General features: G+C 45.3%; 1 protein-coding gene across 1 annotated transcript; it reads right to left on the bottom strand.

The window, feature by feature from the left end:
* Positions 1-10,816: 10,816 nt before the first annotated feature.
* Positions 10,817-21,769, bottom strand: LOC144146209 (nucleoside hydrolase-like). Its single transcript, XM_077678173.1, has 5 exons — positions 21,748-21,769; positions 19,705-19,934; positions 16,233-16,521; positions 15,158-15,294; positions 10,817-11,161 (listed from the first exon to the last, which is right to left on the bottom strand). Exons 1-5 carry the CDS (start codon positions 21,767-21,769, stop codon positions 10,817-10,819), a joined length of 1,023 nt encoding a protein of 340 aa, XP_077534299.1.
* Positions 21,770-22,143: the final 374 nt, after the last annotated feature.

Genomic DNA, 22,143 nt, shown 5'->3' with positions numbered 1-22,143 from the left:
AAGCCAGCACAACGAACACAGGAGAAACATCAAATAACGCTCAGAGAAACGCCCCAAAAAGTATCATTACAGTGGCTAGAATAGAAAAGTGTGATGACCGCGCCCACTCCCGCGTGACGCTGTTGGAGGAAAATCCAGGTGGCGCTGTCACGCGCTTACACGTTCGCTGCGACAGCGGCTGAATATGGAGTACTAATGTATTCGCGTGCATCACCACATCGAGACTGCCTCTTTGATAGCTATTCTACGTGGTCGCGCAAATTGAGATACAATGAATGTCGCATTTTTAAGAACTACTACAATGGAAGTTCACAACCGACTGGGCGCGCTTTGACAGCCGAATATAGCCGGCTGGCTCGGCCACTTATGAAGCAAATCAGAGAATTGTGGTCTAGTAACTGGTAAACACGCATTTTATTTTCGACGTGCTCGTTACAAACAGACAAAAACTGCTCACTTTTTGTGAATTTCTCATGATTTCTTCAAAATTACAAAGGCTCGAAGCTATCAACTTTTTTTGCTCAGTCGGTCTTGCCTTTCGCTGCTAGTTCTTTTTTGTGTGTGTGTGAAGAAAGTCAAGCATTTTTTCTCGAATTGTCTTCGGAAAAGCGTTTTCGACCTTCGGTTCTTCCTTCTTCTTCCTTTCACGAAAAGGCATGCCTTCTCCTTTTTCAATGCCTTCATGGAAAAGTGCAGCTACAGGACCAAAACGAATTTGTTAATCATGGACGGGGAGAGTGGCAGGCTCCTTCAGTATGCCAGATGCTTCGTAAATGCCTTTAATGTCTGGAAGGGTACGTGTACGGGCTTTGGCTTTATCTTAGCTGCGCAGTGCGACACACGCTGTAAGCCACTGTGAAGGGCGAAACACTCAGCCTGTGGTTTCGCCCATGTTGCCGAAGTAGGGTCAAGTTCTTGACAGAAAAGGAGCATGGGGGTTCTTCAAACACTGCACTCACAGGGAAGTCGCCATCCTTAGCGTTTTTCTTGCTGGGTGGGGCGGCGGGTGCGCTTCTCGCTTGACACTTCCTGCTCGGGGAAGTTGTTTCGGCTGGTACTTCGGGAGATTGGAAATTGCATGGGCACAGCTTCCGGGGGCAACCGTGGCCTGCCCCTGTAGATTGAGACAAATTCTCCGTTCACGGTATGTTCAATGTGCCGGGAGGTGTACCTTTCGCCGAAGTGTAGCTCGCACACAGCGGTGTTTTCCTTGAGCCGCTTCTCAGTACGTGGCATTGCTCGACGCCACTGCACCAATACAGACGTGTGTCCTTCGGAACGCCAAACAACGACAGTTTCTTTTTGCAGGACTTGTACACCGTAGAGCGGCCACAAAACTGTCGCTCTGTTTTCGCGGAACTAATGCACCTTTAAATTTGCTACGGAACATGAAACAAGCGGTGCGTCTCTCTGGTCAAAGCGGCAGTCGCATTGCAGACGATCCGCGCGCGCCTCACCAGGCAACGTGTAAACGATCGCGCGCGCCCCCTCGCGGATCCCTGTAGGCTGCTTCAAAGCGCTTCGCAGGCGCTGCATGGCGCTAATAACACTTTCCTATTCTAGCCACTCATGGAGGAAAGAATACTCAGGAGAGGCCCCTAGCACCCCCAATGCATTGCAAAAAGTGTGGAGAAAGTCACGTGATTTTTCTTGAGCCCATGGACATGTTGCTTACTTGTTTACAACTGCGGCGGCCAAATTTGGGCGAATAGAACGGACAAATTTTTAAGGCGCTTGGTATGTGGCTGCTTCGCTACGCTTGCAAACCAGCGCAGTCGCTACGACAAACGTTTTTAGATTAGGCCAGTTTGAAAACTCTGCCGTCGGAGGCGTCTGCGTTCGCCATCGCGCAAGCCTGTTGCTATGACGACGACAAACGCTACTTTGCCAGGCTTAAGAGTTGAAAAATCGTCCTTCTATCTCAAAAACGAAGGCCGTTTTTCGATTGAAACTTGGCTGCGTCTGCTGCAACCCGGGGCTTCCGAGCCGATTCCCCCCGAACTGGCTGGTGCGCCCCACGGAAGTGATGTACGTCAACAAAAAAATTGCGTAACTGCATTGCACTGCAATTATTTCAATAGTATTGCATATACTTTTGGCAGCGACACATTAATATTCCAATATCAAGATTTATTTTTAGCCTGAGTTTATTGTCTTTTAATATGACGTCACCTAGTCACCGTGACGTCACGAACATGCTTTGTAGATGTTTGCATTATATTTTTCTCTGCGAAACTCGAGTTTGTTATTGTTTTTGACACTCGCGTAGAAGATGTTGTGTTAACAAAGCACTTTTTATAGATTTACAACGAGTTTTACGGATGACCTACGTACGAGCGGCATGGAGAAGAGGCCGAATTCGATCGAAGAGCGAATTTTGGCGTTTTGGCCCCGTACTGGCATCCGTACGGGTAGAGTTCACGTCTGTTCCGAGTTTGTTCCGTTAGCCTGTTTCATATATATTCCGTCTTCGCGCGGTGCCGAGGCAAGCAAGAATGTACAAGCGTTGGCGTTGTGTGGAGTCGCTCACGAGTGGTGCGGTGCTGCGCTGTGTTTTCGTTTCATGTGAGGTGTTCAGCTCCAAGCCTGTGTCTTCGCGCTTGTATCTTCTAATTCACAGTCGTCAAAGTCCGATGACTATTCGTGGCAGCAACGCGAAGTGCTGGTCAGCGCTTGCGCAGAGCGCAATGATTTCATATCAAATATGTACAGGTATCAGAATTGTTGCCCCAAAATGTGCAGCAAGGTACGAAGCACCATGTTGCCTTGAAAACGTGACCGATGTGTGTGGTGCGTCGTAGTTTTCCAGAGGTTTATTGCTTGTGTGAAGCTGCTGGCGCCGCAGTCATCGATGCTATACCATCACAGTCATCGTTATACACGGTGTTGTGTCGGTATCACAACGCGAGGCAAATATTTTGATACTGCTCCGTACTCGACTTGCAAGTGTCCAGATTCGTGTCGCAGCAGGAGTGTATACGTGAATAATCTAGAGCCCCATCAGTTAGCAATGGTGCGTCGCAGTGACAGCGAGTTCTCGTTCGTGCGCATCAACTTGCCGTGATCCCTGTCGTTACAAGCGTGGAGTTACTATGGCATTTTCCGTGTGTGTTGTGTTCGTGTGCTCCAAAATTTACGATGTCGCCAAACGTATGTGATCTTGCCCATTTATGACAGGCTAGGTGATGCGTCAGTGGTTTCAGCAATAACAGGTGCTACGTGCTGTGTTGAACTGTTTTATCTACATTCTAAGCATACCATCTAGATGACTCTGCGTAGTTGCTGTTTCTATTTGCTCTAACCTCATTTGGCTTGTTCATCTTTTTTGCATGGTATTTTTTTATTTACGTGTGCATGCAGCATATTTGCACTAAATCAGCCTTACGCACTTACCTGTACATGCCATAACCCTCTTTGCAATCACGTGTGCATGTGCCCTGCAGTATTTCGTCAACTACTGTGCATTCTAGCAAAGATTGTTTACATGTCGTTCTGAACCATTGCTAATAGCCTGAATTTCCTTTAGTAGTATTACTAACATACCTCTTTCTTTCTCACCTGCTGGCTTCGTGTTGCTTTTAAAAGGAATTGATGATTTAACGCTGCGTCCAAAGATATGTTGGACAAACTTGCAAAAAACGTAATACACGGGATATACCTGCTAACTTTCTCAATGGCACAAAGCACGTACACTGATCACACAGGCTAAAAGTATGTCTGACGTGCTCCACACTCTTCGTCTGCTCCTCAATGCAGTCATGCTTGATTTTTACCCAACCGGCAAAACCACTTCTGCTCACTGACGAGCCAGGGTCACCGTCACGCCCACTTCACAACATATGGTGAAAGCAGTCTGTTCTGATTTTTACCCAACAAACCAAAACACTTCCACTCACTGACTAGCCGTGAAGAGTCACTGTTAATAATTAATCGTTACTAATCATTTCAGAAATACAGATGTAACGCTAGGGATGGTGAAGGCTGTGGTGGAAGTCCGGGGTGGGCAACTTTGACGGCGCTTGTGGGTTTCAATGCACTTGGACTAAGAACGGCTCTCACGGGGTAGAAGCCCTAGCATCCTTCTGCTCGCAAATCCATAAAATATTTCTCTGTCTATTTGTTTAGTGCAATACATAGTTGACTCCATTGAAAAGCACCATCAGAGAAACATGAGAAAGCGTTGCTTTTGCCTCTGTGGAATGAACCAAGGCGGACCCGCTAGGTATCTGCATCTAAGCATACACTGGGTGTTACTGCGCAGCCGACTGGTACCCGTTGGCAAACCTGCTTCTCACACAACAACGCAAACCTGTTGCATGCGGCCTGCGCGCATTTTGTTTGTCTGCGTGGAATGGAATGGCTGTGCCAGCAGGAAGCAGCAAGAAACAGTCGCCAGAAAAAATTTCCATCGGCAGACTTGCATACTTCGAATGGCAACTGGCAGGCTCCATGTTTCGACACAGTGGTAATTTCAGTGTGCCACCAATGCAACAAGTCTCTCCATAGTATCAGGAGATTCGAATATAGGTTAACAAGGGTGGTGTGACAACTGTCGCCGTGCTGAAAAATTCCACAACAGGGGCTGTACTGTGCACAGATTTTTGGTTGACACTCCCATCCCACTGAATTGTGCCAGCTTCCAAGTTTACCCCGTACCATTTCAAGTTAACTAATGTTTGCTGGTGTTTGACAGATGCAAGCACCAGTAAAGTGTGTCTGTCGTCTTTAGCGCTAAAATCATGTTCTCAAGGGGAAACTGAGTTTAACGAGGTTGCGGTCCTGAAAGCTGGCAGTGCTCATGGGGGTCGTAGCAGAAAAGTTGCAGCATGGTGTTGTGCTGTTTTTGCTATGTTTGTTATAAAGTGCATGTGGTATTTATATGGGTCATAGGTTTCAGACAAGGCACTAGTTGGAAGTCGTTGCTGTCTCCTCCCTTTGTTACACTTGGTAGTCGTGCTCTTTGTTTGCAAGAACTATTCGAAACTAGCTAGTGTAATTAAAATTATACAACTAATTTTCTGGGAAGGAAATGCTGCCTTGTGCCTGCTAAAGGATATACCCTCTCTTGGCTACATCCATCGTAAGACAAGATAGCAACGCAATACTCTACAGAGCCCGTGCACAAGCTGCTGCCTTGCATTGGTCTGACCCACAAAATTGACAGGAACAGCTCCCCAGGACTGATCCCGAGCAAAGGTTCTGGCTCGCTCATGCCCCTCAACTTCACCGAAGTCAATGAAAACTTGCTACACAGGCTGCGGCTTGAAGTAGCATTGACCTGAAAGTATCTGCACACAATCGGACGCGAGGACAGCCCAGACTGCCTTCTGTGTAAGGCTGTACAGAGACAATTGATCATTTGCATAGTGTTTGACCAAGGTATACTAGTGGGTGAAAAGACCTTGAAGCAGCCTTACTACGCTTGAACGCTTACCCTCTGTTTGAACGAAAGATTTTGGGCACGTGGGCTGACACGAAGAAGCAAGATCGAGCGGTCAAATCGCTGCTTGTCCTGTCTGGACTTTTGGGTATTGGTGGTGAAATTTCACAAACTGCGAAACTTTTTTTTATGGTCGGTAAATATGTTATGCGAATTATACAGTGATTAGTCTGTTTCTGCGCCCCATTGCATGTTATACATGCTTTAAGTGTACAAAGTTCATTGGTTGATTTCACTGTCATTTCTCATACCCTCAGTATTCAGTACCTTCCATGCCCCAGCGGGATTTAAGTAGCAGGCCCAAGTTCAAATTCTAATGCTGGCCTCTTCTCCTTTCAAAAATCTTTTACTCTCTCTACCTCTCTCTTGCCAGCATGCCAGGTGCTTGTAACAGTTTACTAGGATTCGCAACGGTCAACATACGATAAAAATTACTTATGACTACTATCATTGCTGAAGTTCACTGCACTCAGTGTACTAGGGTGTTTGGCGCACAATAGTAATTATGACTGCAGACAGCCTACAGACAACTTACAGTTCTTAAAGCCCACATTTAAATCTTGCCACGCACTCGTTCTTGCCTTCACTTCGATAAGGCTGTCATAAATTGGTTGATCAGCTGAACATGCTGGAAGGGATGTTTTTCTACACTCTGAATTAATGTTTGATCAACGTGCATACATTAAAGCATTTGGCGTGGTTCTTCCTTTTTATCTCTTGACACCCAGTGCAACCAATGGGCTGGTCAAAGCTGTGGCTTGTCATGTGTGTTTCCAGTACATAATGGTGCATTCTGCCTGTTGCCAAATCCAACTGCAGAAAAGTGCTTAAGCCCTAATGCAGTGCTGGCAATGGTCTTTTGTGGGCTATAAAAGGAAAATGTACTGGTTGTCGATCAAATAAAGTGAGTCATTTTTAAATGTTTCTTCCCAATGCCTGATGTGTTTTCTTGGAGGTTGCGTGTTTGTTTAGTCCTTTTGGGAACAGAAGGGCATGTATGGCTCATGTGTTGGCCATGAGACTAATCAGCATTTGAAGGTTCGTGGGACAGGTACAACTTGTACAGCTGGTGAGCGAACGGATATAACTATTACATTTTCGATTTTCTTGCAACATGTTACTAGCATACAACAATTAGGATTTATAATTTAGCTGCAGTTCTTTTTTATGAAAATACTGCTATTGTGCTCATTATAAAATGAATAATTATTCAAGAACAGTTATACACTGTCAAAGATGTTTCATTTAAATGCTGCTAGTGTTAAGACCCAAAAGATAAGTTTGTAGCATAGTGTTCTGAAGCAGCACCATGAATAAGGCAGGCCATGGTGGAGGGCAATGAATAAACTTATACCACCTGGAAGTGTTCAATCGACAGCAAGATCACTTACTCACGGACAGCTGTGTTTTCCGCCTCCTTCCCAAAAACTGGTATGCCCAGGAAACCTGCTGCCTCGTGTTCAGTAGTGCAACACCTCAGCCCATGGGCTGCTACTTTGGATTGGTGTTTGTGTTGACATTAAATACATTTAATGCTCTTAAATTCCGCATAAGTTTTTACGAGTGCCCTTCCGTGTGCATAAATTGAAGGCCAGCAACAATGTGCACGGCGCCATCAGAAAACATGTCATAGTTACTCCCGCCGTTTACCACCCACGCGTTTTGCGATGAGCGTCCGGCATCGTCCTGGCTTGCGCGTGGTGCTCGCAAAAATACCAAGGAAACAGTCACGTGCGTCCGCGGCACAAGGAAGAGCACAAGACATCTCGCAGACGCCCAGCTCGCGAAGCCGGTTCTAGCGCGTCGCGTTCCACTCTTGGAGGAATGGGAAAGCCCGCGGACAAAACGATCCGGGTCAGCCAGTCATGCATGCGGAAGATAGATGGATATGACGATGACTACTACTGCCACAGTGAGAAGTGACGGCGACGACGGAACACGTGAATAAATTGGTGTCATTCAGTGCTAACATAAAAAGAAATCCTCCAGCTTCGCCTTGTGTCACTTAGTGCAAGTTTCACCAATTTTAAAGACGAAGGTGTAACATCAAACGCGCAAAGTGACCGTATATATACGTGGCCGTCGGCGGGGCCCCCGATGTATGGACTGGTGTACGACTTGAACTCATTTCGCCAGAGCAGCAGCCAAATCCTCTCACCACGGCGCTAAACCGGCACCTTGGCAGAATGGAACCTTGCTGCCACGTGCTGCCAGGCTGCACGTGGCAGCACGTACGGATGCTTACACATAGCTCTTACTGCGGGGGAGCTTCAGCGTGATGAGTATCCAGTCTGCTTGTCAGAAAACGAAGGCCTAAGTGCTTTTTTTTTTGGACTGCAAACGTCACATGGTTGGCCGGTTCTTCAGCACTTGCAGTGGTGGGCTGTTGGACAGCTGCTGCTATGACCAGAAGCAACACTACTTCCATGACGTTTGTATACGTAATTATGTGCAACAACGCTGTTATCAATTTGGTGCTGACAGGAGCTGTGGGCACAGTTTATGTGAAAGACCATTGTTGGCGCTACATTTGCTGCCCTTACCAGCGTGTCACGTGTGGTACAGAGCTGTGCTCTCGCTGTTTATTGATTACGAGCACAAATTTTACAACGGTGTATGAAGTTGGTGAAATGAAGTACAGTGTATCTCCTGGATTGGTCGGTGCTATCCTGCTTCGGCGTGGTTCTTCCCAGGCCATCACTAACAAGGGTGGCAATGGGAAGCCAAAAGCCAAATTTTTTGACACTTTGTGATCAGTACTTGTAGCACTGCAGTGTATCCCTTGCAAATTTGGAAGCTCGGAAGAGTTGGTACAACATGACCAAATATACAAAGTTGTAGGCAAAACGAAAAGAGGCATTAACAGTGTTCACTCCAAACATCTTTTTGTAACATCCAATAAACTTTAATTCAGGCCTCTTTTGTACCAGCTGTGCTGATTTCACCCCCCCAAAATAAGGCACCTGCTGGTTTTTCTATGCACAGAAAGTATGGTGAGGTTGCAAAACATTTCAGGCTGCTGGGCCAAAACTATACGGACAAAAACGCTGGTGTTCAGCGGCGCGTACTAGAGTGCACAAGAGCCCCTAAATAAGCTTATTTAATGGCCGGAAGATCCAGTTGGTACCACTAATCTAGGCCCAAGAGAACTCTTGTCAAATGAGGGCCTTTAAAGGTATTCCTTCCGCCTATTCTCCCCACAAAATCCACAGATTCTATGATCTAAATGGCAGCGCAAGCAGCCTTCGTGCAACACTATTTAGACCTTTGCCGGCAGCCTAGCTCTTCAGCCAGTGCCCACGTTTGAGGACACAGACCCATTCTTCCCTATTCAGCCACAGCAGATCAAACCTAATGGCGTGAAATGGCGCGAGCACACACCTTTCAAAATAAAAAGAAAGAAAGAAGTGCGGTTACAAAAGCCGGCGAACTTAAACGTGCAACACAACCCTCCGAATCCTCCACTGGTTTTCTTCCTTTCCCGCAGGTGCACCGTAGATAACACAACACCGAACGACAGCCGATGTACCGAGGAGGAGAGGTATCATCCTGCGCTTACGGCGCGTAAACAATGAAAAGCACAGCCGACCTAAACATAAGTGCCGGCACGGCCACTTTGCACGGCCGGCATGGTACTTGGTACTAGTTTCGGCGATCAACAAGAACGACCAAATCCAAGAAATAATAACAAAAAACAGGTGACGTCACTTCCGTGGGGCGCTCCAGCCGTCAGCGATCGGGTGAGGCTGGAGCACCCTGGGGGAAAGGATCCCCGGGGTGCAGCAGCCTTTGCCTTGAAACTTTGGGTGAGGGTTAGAATGGGCAAATTGAAGGCGAAATCAACAGCTTAGAAGATGACATCGCACCGAGGAATTAGCGACGAAGCTGTTTTCGCTTCGAAGCGGGAGGGCAGGGCGACGCCATGTTAGTCAAATCAAACCGGAGACAGCAAAGGATGATGGGATAGAGTGCTGGGCTCCGTGGGCTCAAGTCATGGCGGGACTCGGCTTCACAAATGTGACGTCAGGGCCTCTCCTAACCTTTTCTTTCCTCCAAGTAGCCACTGTAGTATCATTAAATAGGATGGTGCTGCCGTCTAGGAGAGGTGAAGCGAAGTAGTGCATCATGATGCTAACAAGCGCCGATAGTTGGCGTAAGCTGCGTCGTAGAGACGCCGATGGGCGAATGGCGCAAACGCCGACTGATTAGATGCAAAGAGAAACGCCAGCGGGCAGCGGAACACGTTCGCGTGTGCGCGGTTCATGCTACAAATACTACCTCTCGCGTTCCATAAGCTGAGCTCGTCGCAACGCAACCGTCTGCCGTATACCCCACGGAGCAGGACCGAAGTGGTAGTGGTCGCACCTTTCCTGAAGCGACCCGCAAGCAGGACGTCGCTGCAGGTTTCGCTGCATATTTCCCTTTCGTGCTTTGCCGATTCCTATGAGAGAGGAATCAACCACAGTTTTTTTCCCCTCATGGGCGAACGAGCTCATCTTCAAACCTTCTGTTCTAAGAGGTCCGCCAAGGGCGTCTTCGCCACAATGCTCCAGAATGACCAATCGCAATGGCCTAGTATGCAAATATAGTGAATGACGTGGCCGAGCGTGCAATTTGAGTGAAAAAGCACATCTGAGCACGCAAAATGAGTCGTGCAAAACGCCTTTCATGCCGTGCGTGTTGGCCCTGCGCACATGCATTTTTAAAGTCCACTCATATGTTGTACATCATCATTCATGGAATTCGCACTTTAAGCCACTTCAAGTGGTCATTCTGGAGCATTGCGGAAAATACCTCTTACAGGGGCTTCTTAGAGTACAGTGGTTACGTATGTATGGCTCAAAATCGCTCGTTTTACATTGCAAATCTCTACCTCTTCGTTCGGGTCCAAAAAGCATGCTAAGCAGCTGCTACCGAAGAGCGTGGCTTTATGACAAGAAATTAGAATAAAAACAGAGAAAAGCAGCGTGATTTGTTACTGTTCTTTCTATAAATATGCGATATGAAGCGGAACACCGAGAAGGAAACCAACATGCGCAAAGAAAACGAAGTGCTGACACTGATATGGGGTTTTGGGAGGTTAAAAAGACATTCCAACAAGTAGTTTTTATGGTGCGTAGAACTGGTACAGCGAAAATTGCAGTACATTTCAGCACTGTATCTTGCGTGCACAGGCAGATGGGCCAACAATAACTTCGGGCAAACAATGATAGTCAGCAATTTCGCTCGTGGCAAAAGTTCGCCGTCTTTATCAGCCATCGCTACCTCTTTCGCTGTAACCCAATCACGAGCGTAGATTGTACAAAATGCTGAACGGTATATGGCAGCTTCCACTACAGTTTGATAAAGTGGCCAGCAGCGTCCTGGACGTCGCAATCACACATCATTTCCTCCGAAGACGTCCTTGAAACCTTCAACGACCTTTGTAATGTGAAAGCTTTCGACGGTTGTGATGTGACGTTTGCCGTGCGGCCCCATGGGGACTCGCGAGTACCGCGCCATCTTTTCTTGGGTGCTGTCATCGTGAAACTTGAAGTGGGCAGCGCTCTGAAGCGTTCCGTTGACAGTCTCCGGGTAGAGTGCGGCCAGCATGGTCAAGTATCCACCCAAGGGGAAACCGGGTGCAATGCTTCGCAGGCAACAGTTCACGGTGTAATTGGTGATGTCCAGAAGGAACTCGCCCATGGTGGAATCTCGGGCTGTCAGTTCGTCGTACACGTCCTTCATGCAAAACAAAACAAAATATATCAACCTACTGTTTGAGTCATATGGCGCTCGGGGACAAAGTTTTTTTTCTTAGAATAACAGCTAACAGACCACCACGTTATGCGAGTTACCGTAAGTTTACAGACAAAAGCCAAGCTGAACCGCTATTCGTCAGGGTGCGTAATTACGCTGCTTAATCTGAAATCACGTATCGACTCTTGACTGAGTATTCGAGTTATTTCGTTTATCTTCGCAATAACAGAAGCTCCATGGTCAAAGCTTTACGTTGAAGTGCCAAATAACGTTTTTGGAAGAGAGCTGATTACGTTATCTCAACCTGGCCAGAAATTGCGTGAGTCACGCAGCAGCATCCAAGAACATTTGCATGCTTATGTGAAGTACAGCTTCAAATAACGCCTATCAGTGATTTATCTGTTAACAGCTGATAACTTAGTCATTCTGCTTTTAAAAACGAACTCCTTGTAGAGGCTCCCATTCCGTGTCAAACCAGTCGGAATGTGATGATGGGGACGGAAGACAGAACGGATGCGTAGACGCAGTTTGCACATTGGCGCGAAAACAGTATGCTGCGTAATCTTTTATGCTACTACGAATTTTATCCCGCTATTAGATGTGAAGACCTGCTTATTAGCATCACAGGCCGAGAAAGCTGACGCACTATACGACATCAGGTCAGGGAACAGTTGTTTTTATACAGGAATATTGTACACAGTTACTCCGCGGACTAAGATGTTTTACAGATCGTTACTAGTTTCTGCAAAGCGGTTTTGTGATATTGCCTTCACAATAATAATATTTATAGAGCTGCTCTTTGATAGTTCCGCATCGTTGTTTTCGCACCATCCCCATCCCTGCCATATAGTCATCAGTCTATTTATTATGCAGGTCGTCCACCCCATAATCTTTCTAACGCTGCTACAGCGAATCTGTTTATTTCTTACGAATCTTCTATGTGATACTGCAATGTAGTTCTCTATCTCCTATTACTTTCCCCGTCTCGGTAATTATTCTTACCCTGATGATCCATCCGTTGTTACGTTACCGTGTTACGGGCGGGGTGAAATCCCGCTTTTTCCCTCTTAATGTGCGCTAAGATATCGTCCACACGAGGTTTCACCCGCATACAGGATGGTCGTTTCCTATCCATAAGCGCTATTCTTATCCTGCTTTTTTCCTTTGATAGGCTGAGCTAAGTTTTCTTTCCAGACGTTAAGCACGTCTCCAAGCTTTTCCCCCTAATTCACCTACGGAAGTGCGCGCTGGTTGCATGCCTTTATTTTTAGTGACAGAGAAAGCCTGCGATTCATTATTTCAAATTTTTTTCAGAATGGACTGCAGCCCACAGTAATTATACACATTATTTATTTTTTGTGCTTTCAATCAACCGTGACAACTTGTAGGAGGTAAAGTTATATCCATCCAGCTTTTTAGGTATTATCCAAATTATCCAAACAGCAGGGAACACTTTCTGCATGTCTGTAGAACACTACTTTCCATTACTTCTTATTTATATGTATGCCTGCGACGTTACTTTCAAAATAGGGTTTTTGCAGCATATTAATGGTGCAGAATGCTCGGAACGTAATAATGTCGTGTTTGTTTTATTTTTGGAAGGGGGGGGGGAGGGGGCAGGGGGTTAAGTGTATTTACAGCGTATAAATTTCGCTGTGCCTGCAACTTTCTGAAAACAAATCTGTTAAATCTGAAATGCGGAACCAATAAAAGTTTTAGGGCGACTAAGCTTGATAGATGCAGCCACCAGCAAAACTACATTAGGCATGTTAAGCCTTTTGGTATATTCGACCCCCTTTGTCAAAAATAAAAGAAAATAACTTCCGAACTGCTTGAAAGTCTGCGTTTGGATTTAGGGATAAAAAGCCATCCTTGAAAACAATCGCCAGAACTAGGAAATTCCTTAGGAATGGTTTTTCTTTATAGGAAAGTACTATCGCTTCATTTATATAGTGAACTTGAGGCCGATAATGTTCATTCACTTCGCCACGAGGAACTAAAAGTACGCGCGGTGTTTCAGTCATTAAGTAACGGCTTCTTAGACGCCGCCGGCGACAAAAGTGGCGCCATAGGTAGTTCCGAAGGCACAAACCCTGCCTTTGAAGTTTACGATACTTCTCACGCGTTTTTAGAAGGTTTGCCAATATCTGCTTATGCGTTTGGCTTCCATTTTATGTACGGCGAAGGCTAGCTCATGTTTCCTCTCGGATGCCTCCACCTTCTCCAAAGGGCGGCGGACACAGTCCAGTAATATGCCAGGACCTGCGGTCTCTGCTGCTCACCGCAATAATCAGAGCTATTAGTAATACAGCCAAGATCCAAACAGGAAGACGAGATAAACCCAAGAATAGTTATAGACGACTGCAGCATCACACCCACGACTCACGTTAAGATCCTAGGGCTAATAATACAGGAGAATGGTAAAGCCCGAACCGCACTCAAAAATCGCAAGAGCACATCTGAACAAATCATGAACATGATTACAAGGATCACAAAAAAGAGAAGAGGACTCAAAGAAGAGGAATCCCTCAGGCTTATCCAAGCCTTCGTGATTTTGAGAATCATCTACTCGGCTCTCTACTTCGAGCTTTTGAAAAACTGAAGGGACCAACTGGACACAGTTATTAGAAAAGCTACGAAGCTCGCGCTGGGCAATCCGACACACTCGTCCACGGAGAAGCTACTGGGGATGGCCAAGCATAATACGATCTCCGAACTGATCGTAGCGTACTTATCAAACCAAAGGGTGCGACTGAGCCAAACAACAGCGGGAAGAGCCGTCCTAGCTAAAATAGGATGGCAAGAAGCTTATCGCCAAAACTAAGGCCCTATACCGCCCGCATGGGCCGAGACAATGGATAGCAAACCGTTACCTCAAAACATGAAGCCGGACAGTAACGAAGGAAGATGACAGGGCATACCCAAGACCCTAAACGAGTCTCTGATAAAAGAAACACGAGTGACGTACACTGACGCCTCACTTTCCAAGAACTCAATGAGAGCAACGATTGCAGTAACACGAAGGGACGAGCTCATCACATGTGCCTCAATCACCAAGCCCAGAGGAAGCTGAAGAAATAGCAATTAAGCGACGAAAATAGTAACGGACTCTCAAAAAAGCGTATAAGAACTTCAGAAAATGGTGGGTGTCTTATAAGGCAGTGAGAATCCCCCAAAAGAAATTACCACCCAGCCACAAAATAGAGCTAATATGGGTGCGAGCCCACTCTTCAGTGGAGGGCAGTGAATTTACCCACCAACAGGCCCGAGAACTAATCAGCCGGGCGGGGCAAGAACAGCAACCCATAACAAGCTACAAGGACATAGTTAATCACTATAAAGACGGGAGGAAGCGATATCCTAAGCCACACCATTCTCTAAGCAGAGCGCAAGCAAGTCATATACAGACAAATCCAAGCCGGGCCCTTCGCTACCCTTATTTCCGAAACAATTTCTACCCGAATAGCTACGAGAAAGAATGTCCCAACTGCAGAAAACTGGGCCCACTCCAACACATAATAGGAGGGTGCAATTTTACCAAGTTCACCCCACCCTTCCCCCCTCCCCTCACGTCAACCCTGAGCGATAAGAGACCTTGTTGTCCAGCCCTGCCCTGGAAGAACATATTGCGCTGATCACCAGAGGACATGAGTACCTGAAAACATATGGGGCCTCAGAAGAGGGCACCACCCCTCCATGCGCCTAAGCGGCTCTAGAATGCTCAATAAAGTTCTCTCTCTCTTCTAGACGTGCTAAAAGCCGTCCAAGCCATCAATACCATAAAGAAATGTTGCAGAATTTTATAGCGGTTTAAGCAAGCAAGTCAGCGATAATTTCTAATCCGTTGTTTAGTCTCGTAGAAGCGATCTCTTTATATTTTTACAAATTTCTTTGTGGCGAAACGTCATCCTCGGGTTTTCAAAAGTTCCATGTCCTACCTGATGAAGAAGCAGAAACTGTAGGATATCTCCCACTCACCCATGGCAACAAGGCCGTATCCGTGGCCTCCTTTGCCACAATAACGACGGGGCACGTGGCTCGATCCAAGATGAAGCTGGCTGCATCAAGGTCTGAAGGGAAGCGGTACTCTAATCTCGGTGCTATGCCTTCTGAATCTGTAATATTGAATATAAGTACAAGAATCATTTTCCTGAGTTCATTATGAAGTTGATCGCAGAGCACGGGGAGCTAGATGACTTTTTTGAAGGAGAGAAGTCTATAGAACTAAATTCTGGGGAAAACATTACATCGCCTGTCTTACTTCGTATTCCATGTCCCCGAACTGCGGTAAGAAAATCATTGACGCTCTCGGGCCTAGGATGCCGTGGGCTGGCTCGTGAGTAGGAACGATGGACTAATTTCCTGCCCCGTTGGGTGGTATATCTGATAAGAATCTGTTTTACAATCAAACTCAAAACAGAGCCTCTATTAGTTTCTTGTGGGGCATGCTGGCGTTTTTATTTTGGCTTTGTGTTTATTAACTGAACAAAAAAACGCCTTTCATGCGCTTGGCGGCTATTATAAAGGGAGTACGCCCAAGCACACATGTATCTTTTAGCTTACGCTTCCTTATAAAGTTAAAGTTAGACATCGGCTCACTGAAATGAAAGAAACAAACGGCGGAGTATAATGCGAAGCATCGAAAACTACGGATGAAGGCCGTTTTGTAGAGAAATTATCACAGGAAGGGGTCTATTCTGCTAAAGAGGTATTGGCTACATCCTCTTCTGTACGCACTTTTATAGAAGGTCTCTTTTTTTTCGCCTGCTCAGAGCAGCTCAGAGCAGCTCGGAGCAGCTCCAGACACCCCAAAGCTGCTGTCGTCATAGGCGTTCTATGGGCAAACAGAATACGGAGCTGCTTGGAGCTTCTCGGAACAGCTTTGAGCAGACAAAAAAGAGACCAAGAGATTACACACCAACAGCAGAAAGGAAATCGTTTCACTGGTAATTTATCTATTTTTAACACGTAGTAGTTGCCCTAATTCGACGGACGGTGTCTGGCGGTCCCTATGCCCGCGCTTTATTAAAGAGCTCTAGCCGCCCAGACTTACGGTTGCTAGTGTATACAAAGATCCCGGCGACGTCATTGGTGAGGTTCGCGTCCAAACGCATCGCGTTTGCTAAGTTCGTCAGAGGTCCCAGCATCACCAGTGTGAGCTCCTTTGACCTCTCTCTGATCATGTCCTTGATGGCGACGTGCGCAGACTTCGTGGTTGCTTCCTTCCCGTCGGCCACTGGGTACTTTTCGCTTGCGCCGCCTATACCGTCGGGTCCGAAGTAACCTGTTCCTTTCTTCCAGCGGCCGAACCAGGGGCGGTGGGCACCCTTGTACACGGGCACCTGTCAGGGAGGGGTGACGATAGCGTTACGTCTTGATTAAAGATGTCGAACTCGGTAAGAACATCTATCTTCCTTGTGTTTTCTCTAAATTGCCAGCAGCCTTTAAAGCACCCGTCATTTTAGGGCGCATTTAGGTTCGCCTACAATATTGGCATTCGCAAAGACCTATCCACGGTTGAAATAAAGATAATGAGGTCGAAGTGATGTGGAGCAGTGCAGTCTAGAAAGCTCGAGTGAAAACCATAGGGATTGTACTCCGCTTGTGTTGTCATTTATGGTGCGCACAGTTGTCTCGAGAATTCGAGTTGGGCTGAAAAATTCAAGTTGGGGTTGTGCTGCGCCTGTAATGTGATTGCCTAATTCTTCCGGGCCCACCTAAATAAGAAAAATGATAGTTTTCCATGCCACCAAGGTTTTAAACGCCATCACTAGCTTAACAACACAATGTGTTCGGTCACCCTGAAATTTTGTATTTTTCGTTCAGGTATGTTTACCTGCTCTATAGCGGTATGGTGCTTATGGTAGGACATCTGGTTGTGCGTGCACTACTTCCTGCCAGAAACATTTCTACTGACCTCTGAGGAGTATGGGAGAACCCAACGTTCCAATAGAAGCTATTGTGGTAACGTTGGGAGTACCTGCTCTTGAAGAATATTGTACGAACGTTTGATCTGGACAAATGAAGTTATAATTTAAAGTTCCTGCTTTATGACGCATCAAACTCAGAATTTTTAGGCCTCTTGAATAAGGTCAGTGCGTAGACACATCAGAATTGCTCTACATTTTGTAGCGCGGTTGTGGGGCATACGGACAAACTTACAGATGTTCGCTGTACGTAGCTGAATTCTTACCTCGTGTTACGATTTTCTGTACTCGCATTCTGTGGGCTATACGTGAGCTTCCTTGGGGTTTCCAGTAATACTGATTTTAACCAGAAGGTGATCGTGATTACAAATCGTGATTCTGCTAAATGTCGTAGCACCGCAAACGTTTTGCGGCTGCGAGATGGGCTTGCAGAAACGAATGCGATGATCACCTACGGCTTTATATTTTGTGTATTATCTCGCCTTGAAGTTTAATCTCAGTAGTTCCGCAAATAGCTAACGCTTTTGAGAATGCTCCTGAATTGCATTCAAGCTCTTGCACATTTGGCAATATTGGAACTGCATGCGAAGGAAACTAGCATACGCACCTTGTAGACTGAGCAGCCAATTTCTTTTTATCAGTAAGATTTAGGCACGCCACAACGGGAGATGCATGTTTTACTGTAAACTAACACGAATCCTAAGCGTAAGCGGAGAGCTGGTAAACGTTGTTCACGATGTGAACAACAAAATGAGAAGAAACAACCCAATTTTGAAAGGCCTTTCAGAGGTCGATAAAGAAAAATATTAGTAACCTAAAACACACTGCATTCAATTCTTCCCCAACCATAATAAGCTTGAATTGAAAGACATTGAATGTTACACCACATTGGTGATTCCTTATATAATTTTCAATAGACATTTGTCGTCAAATTTCTCTATCCCAAAATAAATATCAAGCCTTAAAAAATATGCGAGCGAGTTCAAATATATCTAATCACTGAACGTTTAGCTGGTGAATGATTTCTCGCCGAAGATTCTCTTGGTCCAGAAAAAGGTGCTGGAGTTTTCCAAAGCCAACTAGAAGGACAATGACCGCTTTCATGTTCGTTTCAGCAGCCTGCGTTTTCGAGGCAGCCTTATTCGTTACAACGCGGCCACAGCCACTGCCACGAAGTTTTCACAAGAAACAAAAGTCCTGGTGAGCGACGGCACATACTGGGCAATAGACATTCAGATTGAAATAAAATACAGTTAAACATGGATACAACGAAGTTGACAGAAATTTGAAATTTTTCGTTAGTTGCAGGTTTTAGGTTAAGGCTTGCGTGAACGAAGTAGAAACGAAACCAAAATGCAAGAAATCAGTTATGATGAACTCACCCTTAAAGATCGATTTACTTCAAAGTGAAAAACTTAGTAATTTGCGCCTGCTGCTTTCCCACGAACTTAGTCACTACAAGGTACCCCAAAGTAGCAGGGTCACTCATCCCCGTATTGCCAAACATAATTTAGGTATCGCTTATGAGTTTTGACACTTTTCGGTGCAGTAACCGTTTGAAGGACCAAACGTATGCTGAAAGGACGCCTTTTCACGATCTCGATGCTTTCTGTCGCACTCAGAAGTCTCGAGAAGGTGCTAGCTGGGATGCTGTAGCAGGCGGCGACGTTCTTCTTTGTGCGAGCTTGTTTTGCGAGCTTGTTTTGAAAAGATAAAACTTTTTATTTTCTGGCAGCATGACTCATCACCAACAAAGCGGCACAACATATGTCAGTAGAGACGCGGGTCTACACGCCGACCGGCCGTACTAGCACCTAGTCGACACCCCACTCACACTGCAAGCACATAGTAGTGTGCGGCGTGGGCGAAGTTCGCTAAGTTAGTCCGTTTCTCCACCCTTTCTTTCGGAACAAAGTGCGAAAAACAACCGCTGATCAGCGTAGCGAATTCGTTACATGGAAGTTAACCGTCAAAACTCCTTCGTTACACAGAGGTCGCTAACACATATGGGCTTCAATGGGACTGGCAATGGAGAATTGGAAAACTTCGTTAAATCCAAGAATTTGTTACATAGAAGCTCGTTACATCCAGGTTTAACTGTACCTGCAGTTCGAAGGTAGCGAACTTTGACATCTTCCTTCCGGAAATGGGGATGACAAATACAGGCATTTAGACCTGCTCAGATGCTGTGGTCATTAGCGACGAAACGAGACGTTGAGGAAAAATTGGACACAGTAAACGTACTCGCTCAAGTAATTTTTTGATATTCCGCAAGAATGTGGTGTTGTGGCCGGGGGGTGGATTCGATGAAGGACAGTTATCCAGCAAAGGTGACCTGTAACCCTTAACCTGTAACCCTCTTTTAAGATTATCTGGATATACGGAAGCTTCATTGGGGTGAGGTACCTTTTTAAATTCTTGCTATCAATCTTGTGACAGTTGATATCAATTTCTTAATCAGCTTTAGCCGCCTCGCTCGAGGAAGTTACAGTAAAATTAGCGAACTTAATGTTAGTACTGGTTGGTGATTTCAAATTGCCCTGCCAGGGACTGGTCGAAGGAAATCTAATCTGCACGTCATTTGGCGCTATCACTTACGTTCCCCATGTCAAACAGTTTGAGCACACGCAGCGTGTTGTTGTAAGCGTTTTCGAGGCCGACGTTTCCGGCCACAATGGTGACAGCCTCCACGGAAGCCCGCTCCGAGGAGAAGGCGAGCGCCAGAGCCAGGGCATCGCTAATTCCGAGAGCCCCGTCCACAATGAGCTTCAATTTCCTGCTCCGTTCGGGACCCCTCCTGGATGGGTGACGCAGCGTGGGCAGAAGGCCTGCATCGACGAGGACACATTATTAGACACGCTGAACGGCGCCGTTGCTTAATGGAGCGGTTTTATGCCAACGGCTTTCATTTCTTCAGCTTGTGCACTGTCGGTGATAAGGTACGCGAGTAGTAGGAATGTATCCTTGAGCGCCTCTAACCCCGAAGTTAAACTTTGTATTACGGTGACATCGAACATTTTGTGCGGAATGGCGTTTTTTCCCGACCTTTTTTTATCGCATAAACGGATCATTTATGCTGTATGAGCTGTACAACTCGAGTTGTGTATCACCTATATGAGTGATTTTAGCATGATGACTACGTGAAGAATAGATAGATGCTCAAGGTGGTGTGCGGCCAGTTGCAGCTAGATAAGGGTGTTTTATCGGCATAAATGTAAATTATACGATGGATTCAGTTATCAAGCCGTAAAGTAACAATTTCGTCCGCTGTTTATCAAGCTGAGAAGGACGTGTGGCGAAACCATCCCTGCAATTTAAGCCTGGCGAACACGTTTATTGAACACTTAGCAGCATTGCTAGGAATTTGGCGCTTGAGTTTTCTTCCTGTTGTAATGTAAGTCTGCCGCACATCAATCACACTCTTCTGAATTTTTTTATATTACTACTGAGGAAGCAAGCAATGTAAACCTAACACTACAAACTGGTAAAACTGCAGGTTGTTACAGGATATAACTAAACACAATGAAATCCAATGTCGACATTATTTGCCCTTATTTAGCTGAAATATTAAGTACTGCTTACTAATTTGGTGAATGCCCAGATTTGCTAAAAAACAAAAAAAAAACAAAATAAATCAGTGTATACGAGTAGCGAACAGAATCTGTTAAGCAGTCATCGACCACCGCCACTGCCTTCTATAATTAAACTGTGTTTTGAAGAACTATTAGCAAAGTGAATTACTGAATATTCAATAAAATATGGCTTCTTAACACAGAGGCACTACGGTTTTCTCCCGAACAAATCAGTTATCACAGCGGCGATTTGCGTTACAGGTATAAATAACAAGTGCTTGAATGAACAACAAATGTTTATCGGTGTTTTCTCAGACATAAAAAGAGCTTTTGAGTTAGTAGATAATGAGATACTAATAAACAAACTCGAACGCTATGGCTTCAAATTTCAAGTTAAAAGTTCATGTATTCAGCATTGTAATCTCGTACAAAGTCCGTAACAATGCACTAAAGTTTTTTCGGAGGTATCATGCCGTCAGCAGTGTGTACAAGTTAATCTACGCTGACGATACAGCGCTACTAATTTTAGGCAAGTAAATTAGGCAGATAAAATTTTCTGCAAATAACGTACTGAGTAATGTAGCAGAATGGTTCTGTGATAACAGACTATCATTAAATGTAAAAAAACTGGCTATATTATATTTTCATCACCAAACACATTACGAAAATAACGTAAGATAACCCACATCTACAGTTTCAGAAGTTGAAACATGTTATCTTGGTGTTGCATTGGAAAAAGGAGCATTTTATAAAGCCCATATAACTAAAATCTGTTCGAGGCTGAGAAAAGCCTGTTTTACCTTATTACAAACGTTTACTTTATTACAAACGTTACCTATTACAAACGTTAAGAATGCTGCATTTCTTCGTGGGAACAGGTTAAGCGCCAGGCACAACTGGAGGAAGGAAAACAGACAGGATACTGTATAGAGTCGCGGCCGGTATACTTATCCATCGTATCTAGACACCGTCATATCGTCATATCACCGTCACAAAAAAAGGCACTTAGAGTTATTAGTTTTTCGAATCGTAATGAGCACTCCACTCCAATCTTTAAAAAGCTAGGTACTATGGCGCACCTTAGCCGCCATAGACTACAAAACCACCTGTATTACATGGGAAATACTGAAAAATAACAACCCTCTCCGAAATGAGTTATTTATGGCCCCACTAAGACAAACAAGACACCAAACAAACAACCTTAAACATTCCACTGTTCAACAATATATACATGAGGATGAAAATATGAAATAGCCTCCCCATCATTGTAAAGCGGAGCACTCGTTCCTGTATTGCGTTAAAAAAGTATATCGGAGAAAATAAAGGTCTACCTTTTGGGTAAAATTATTTCAGCCTCTTTATTTCAATGTCGTCTTGGTGATTGTGTAGATCACGAAGATTCTGTGGTAACGAAATTTGTTTTCAAAATTTGTGGTACGCATATATTAGGTGAATCATGCCCGTT

This window comes from Haemaphysalis longicornis, unplaced genomic scaffold (genome assembly GCF_048455015.1).
Source record: "Haemaphysalis longicornis isolate Haplotype H1 unplaced genomic scaffold, Haemaphysalis longicornis Haplotype H1 scaffold_7, whole genome shotgun sequence".
In the NCBI taxonomy this organism is placed as follows: Eukaryota; Metazoa; Arthropoda; class Arachnida; order Ixodida; family Ixodidae; genus Haemaphysalis; species Haemaphysalis longicornis.
The sequence above is the reverse complement of the archived record's forward strand: the minus strand, read 5'-3'. Positions and strand labels throughout refer to the sequence as shown.

Bases quoted from the DNA above. Each gene is read 5' to 3' on its own strand.
- LOC144146209 (XM_077678173.1), bottom strand. From the start codon at position 21,769: ATGGCGGCTAAGGTGCGCCATA. The intron at 19,935-21,747 runs GTACCTAGCTTT...TCGTCGATGCAG, and splicing joins GGCGGCTAAGGTGCGCCATA to GCCTTCTGCCCACGCTGCGT. The intron at 15,295-16,232 runs GTAAGTCTGGGC...TCAATATTACAG, and splicing joins CTTTGTATACACTAGCAACC to ATTCAGAAGGCATAGCACCG.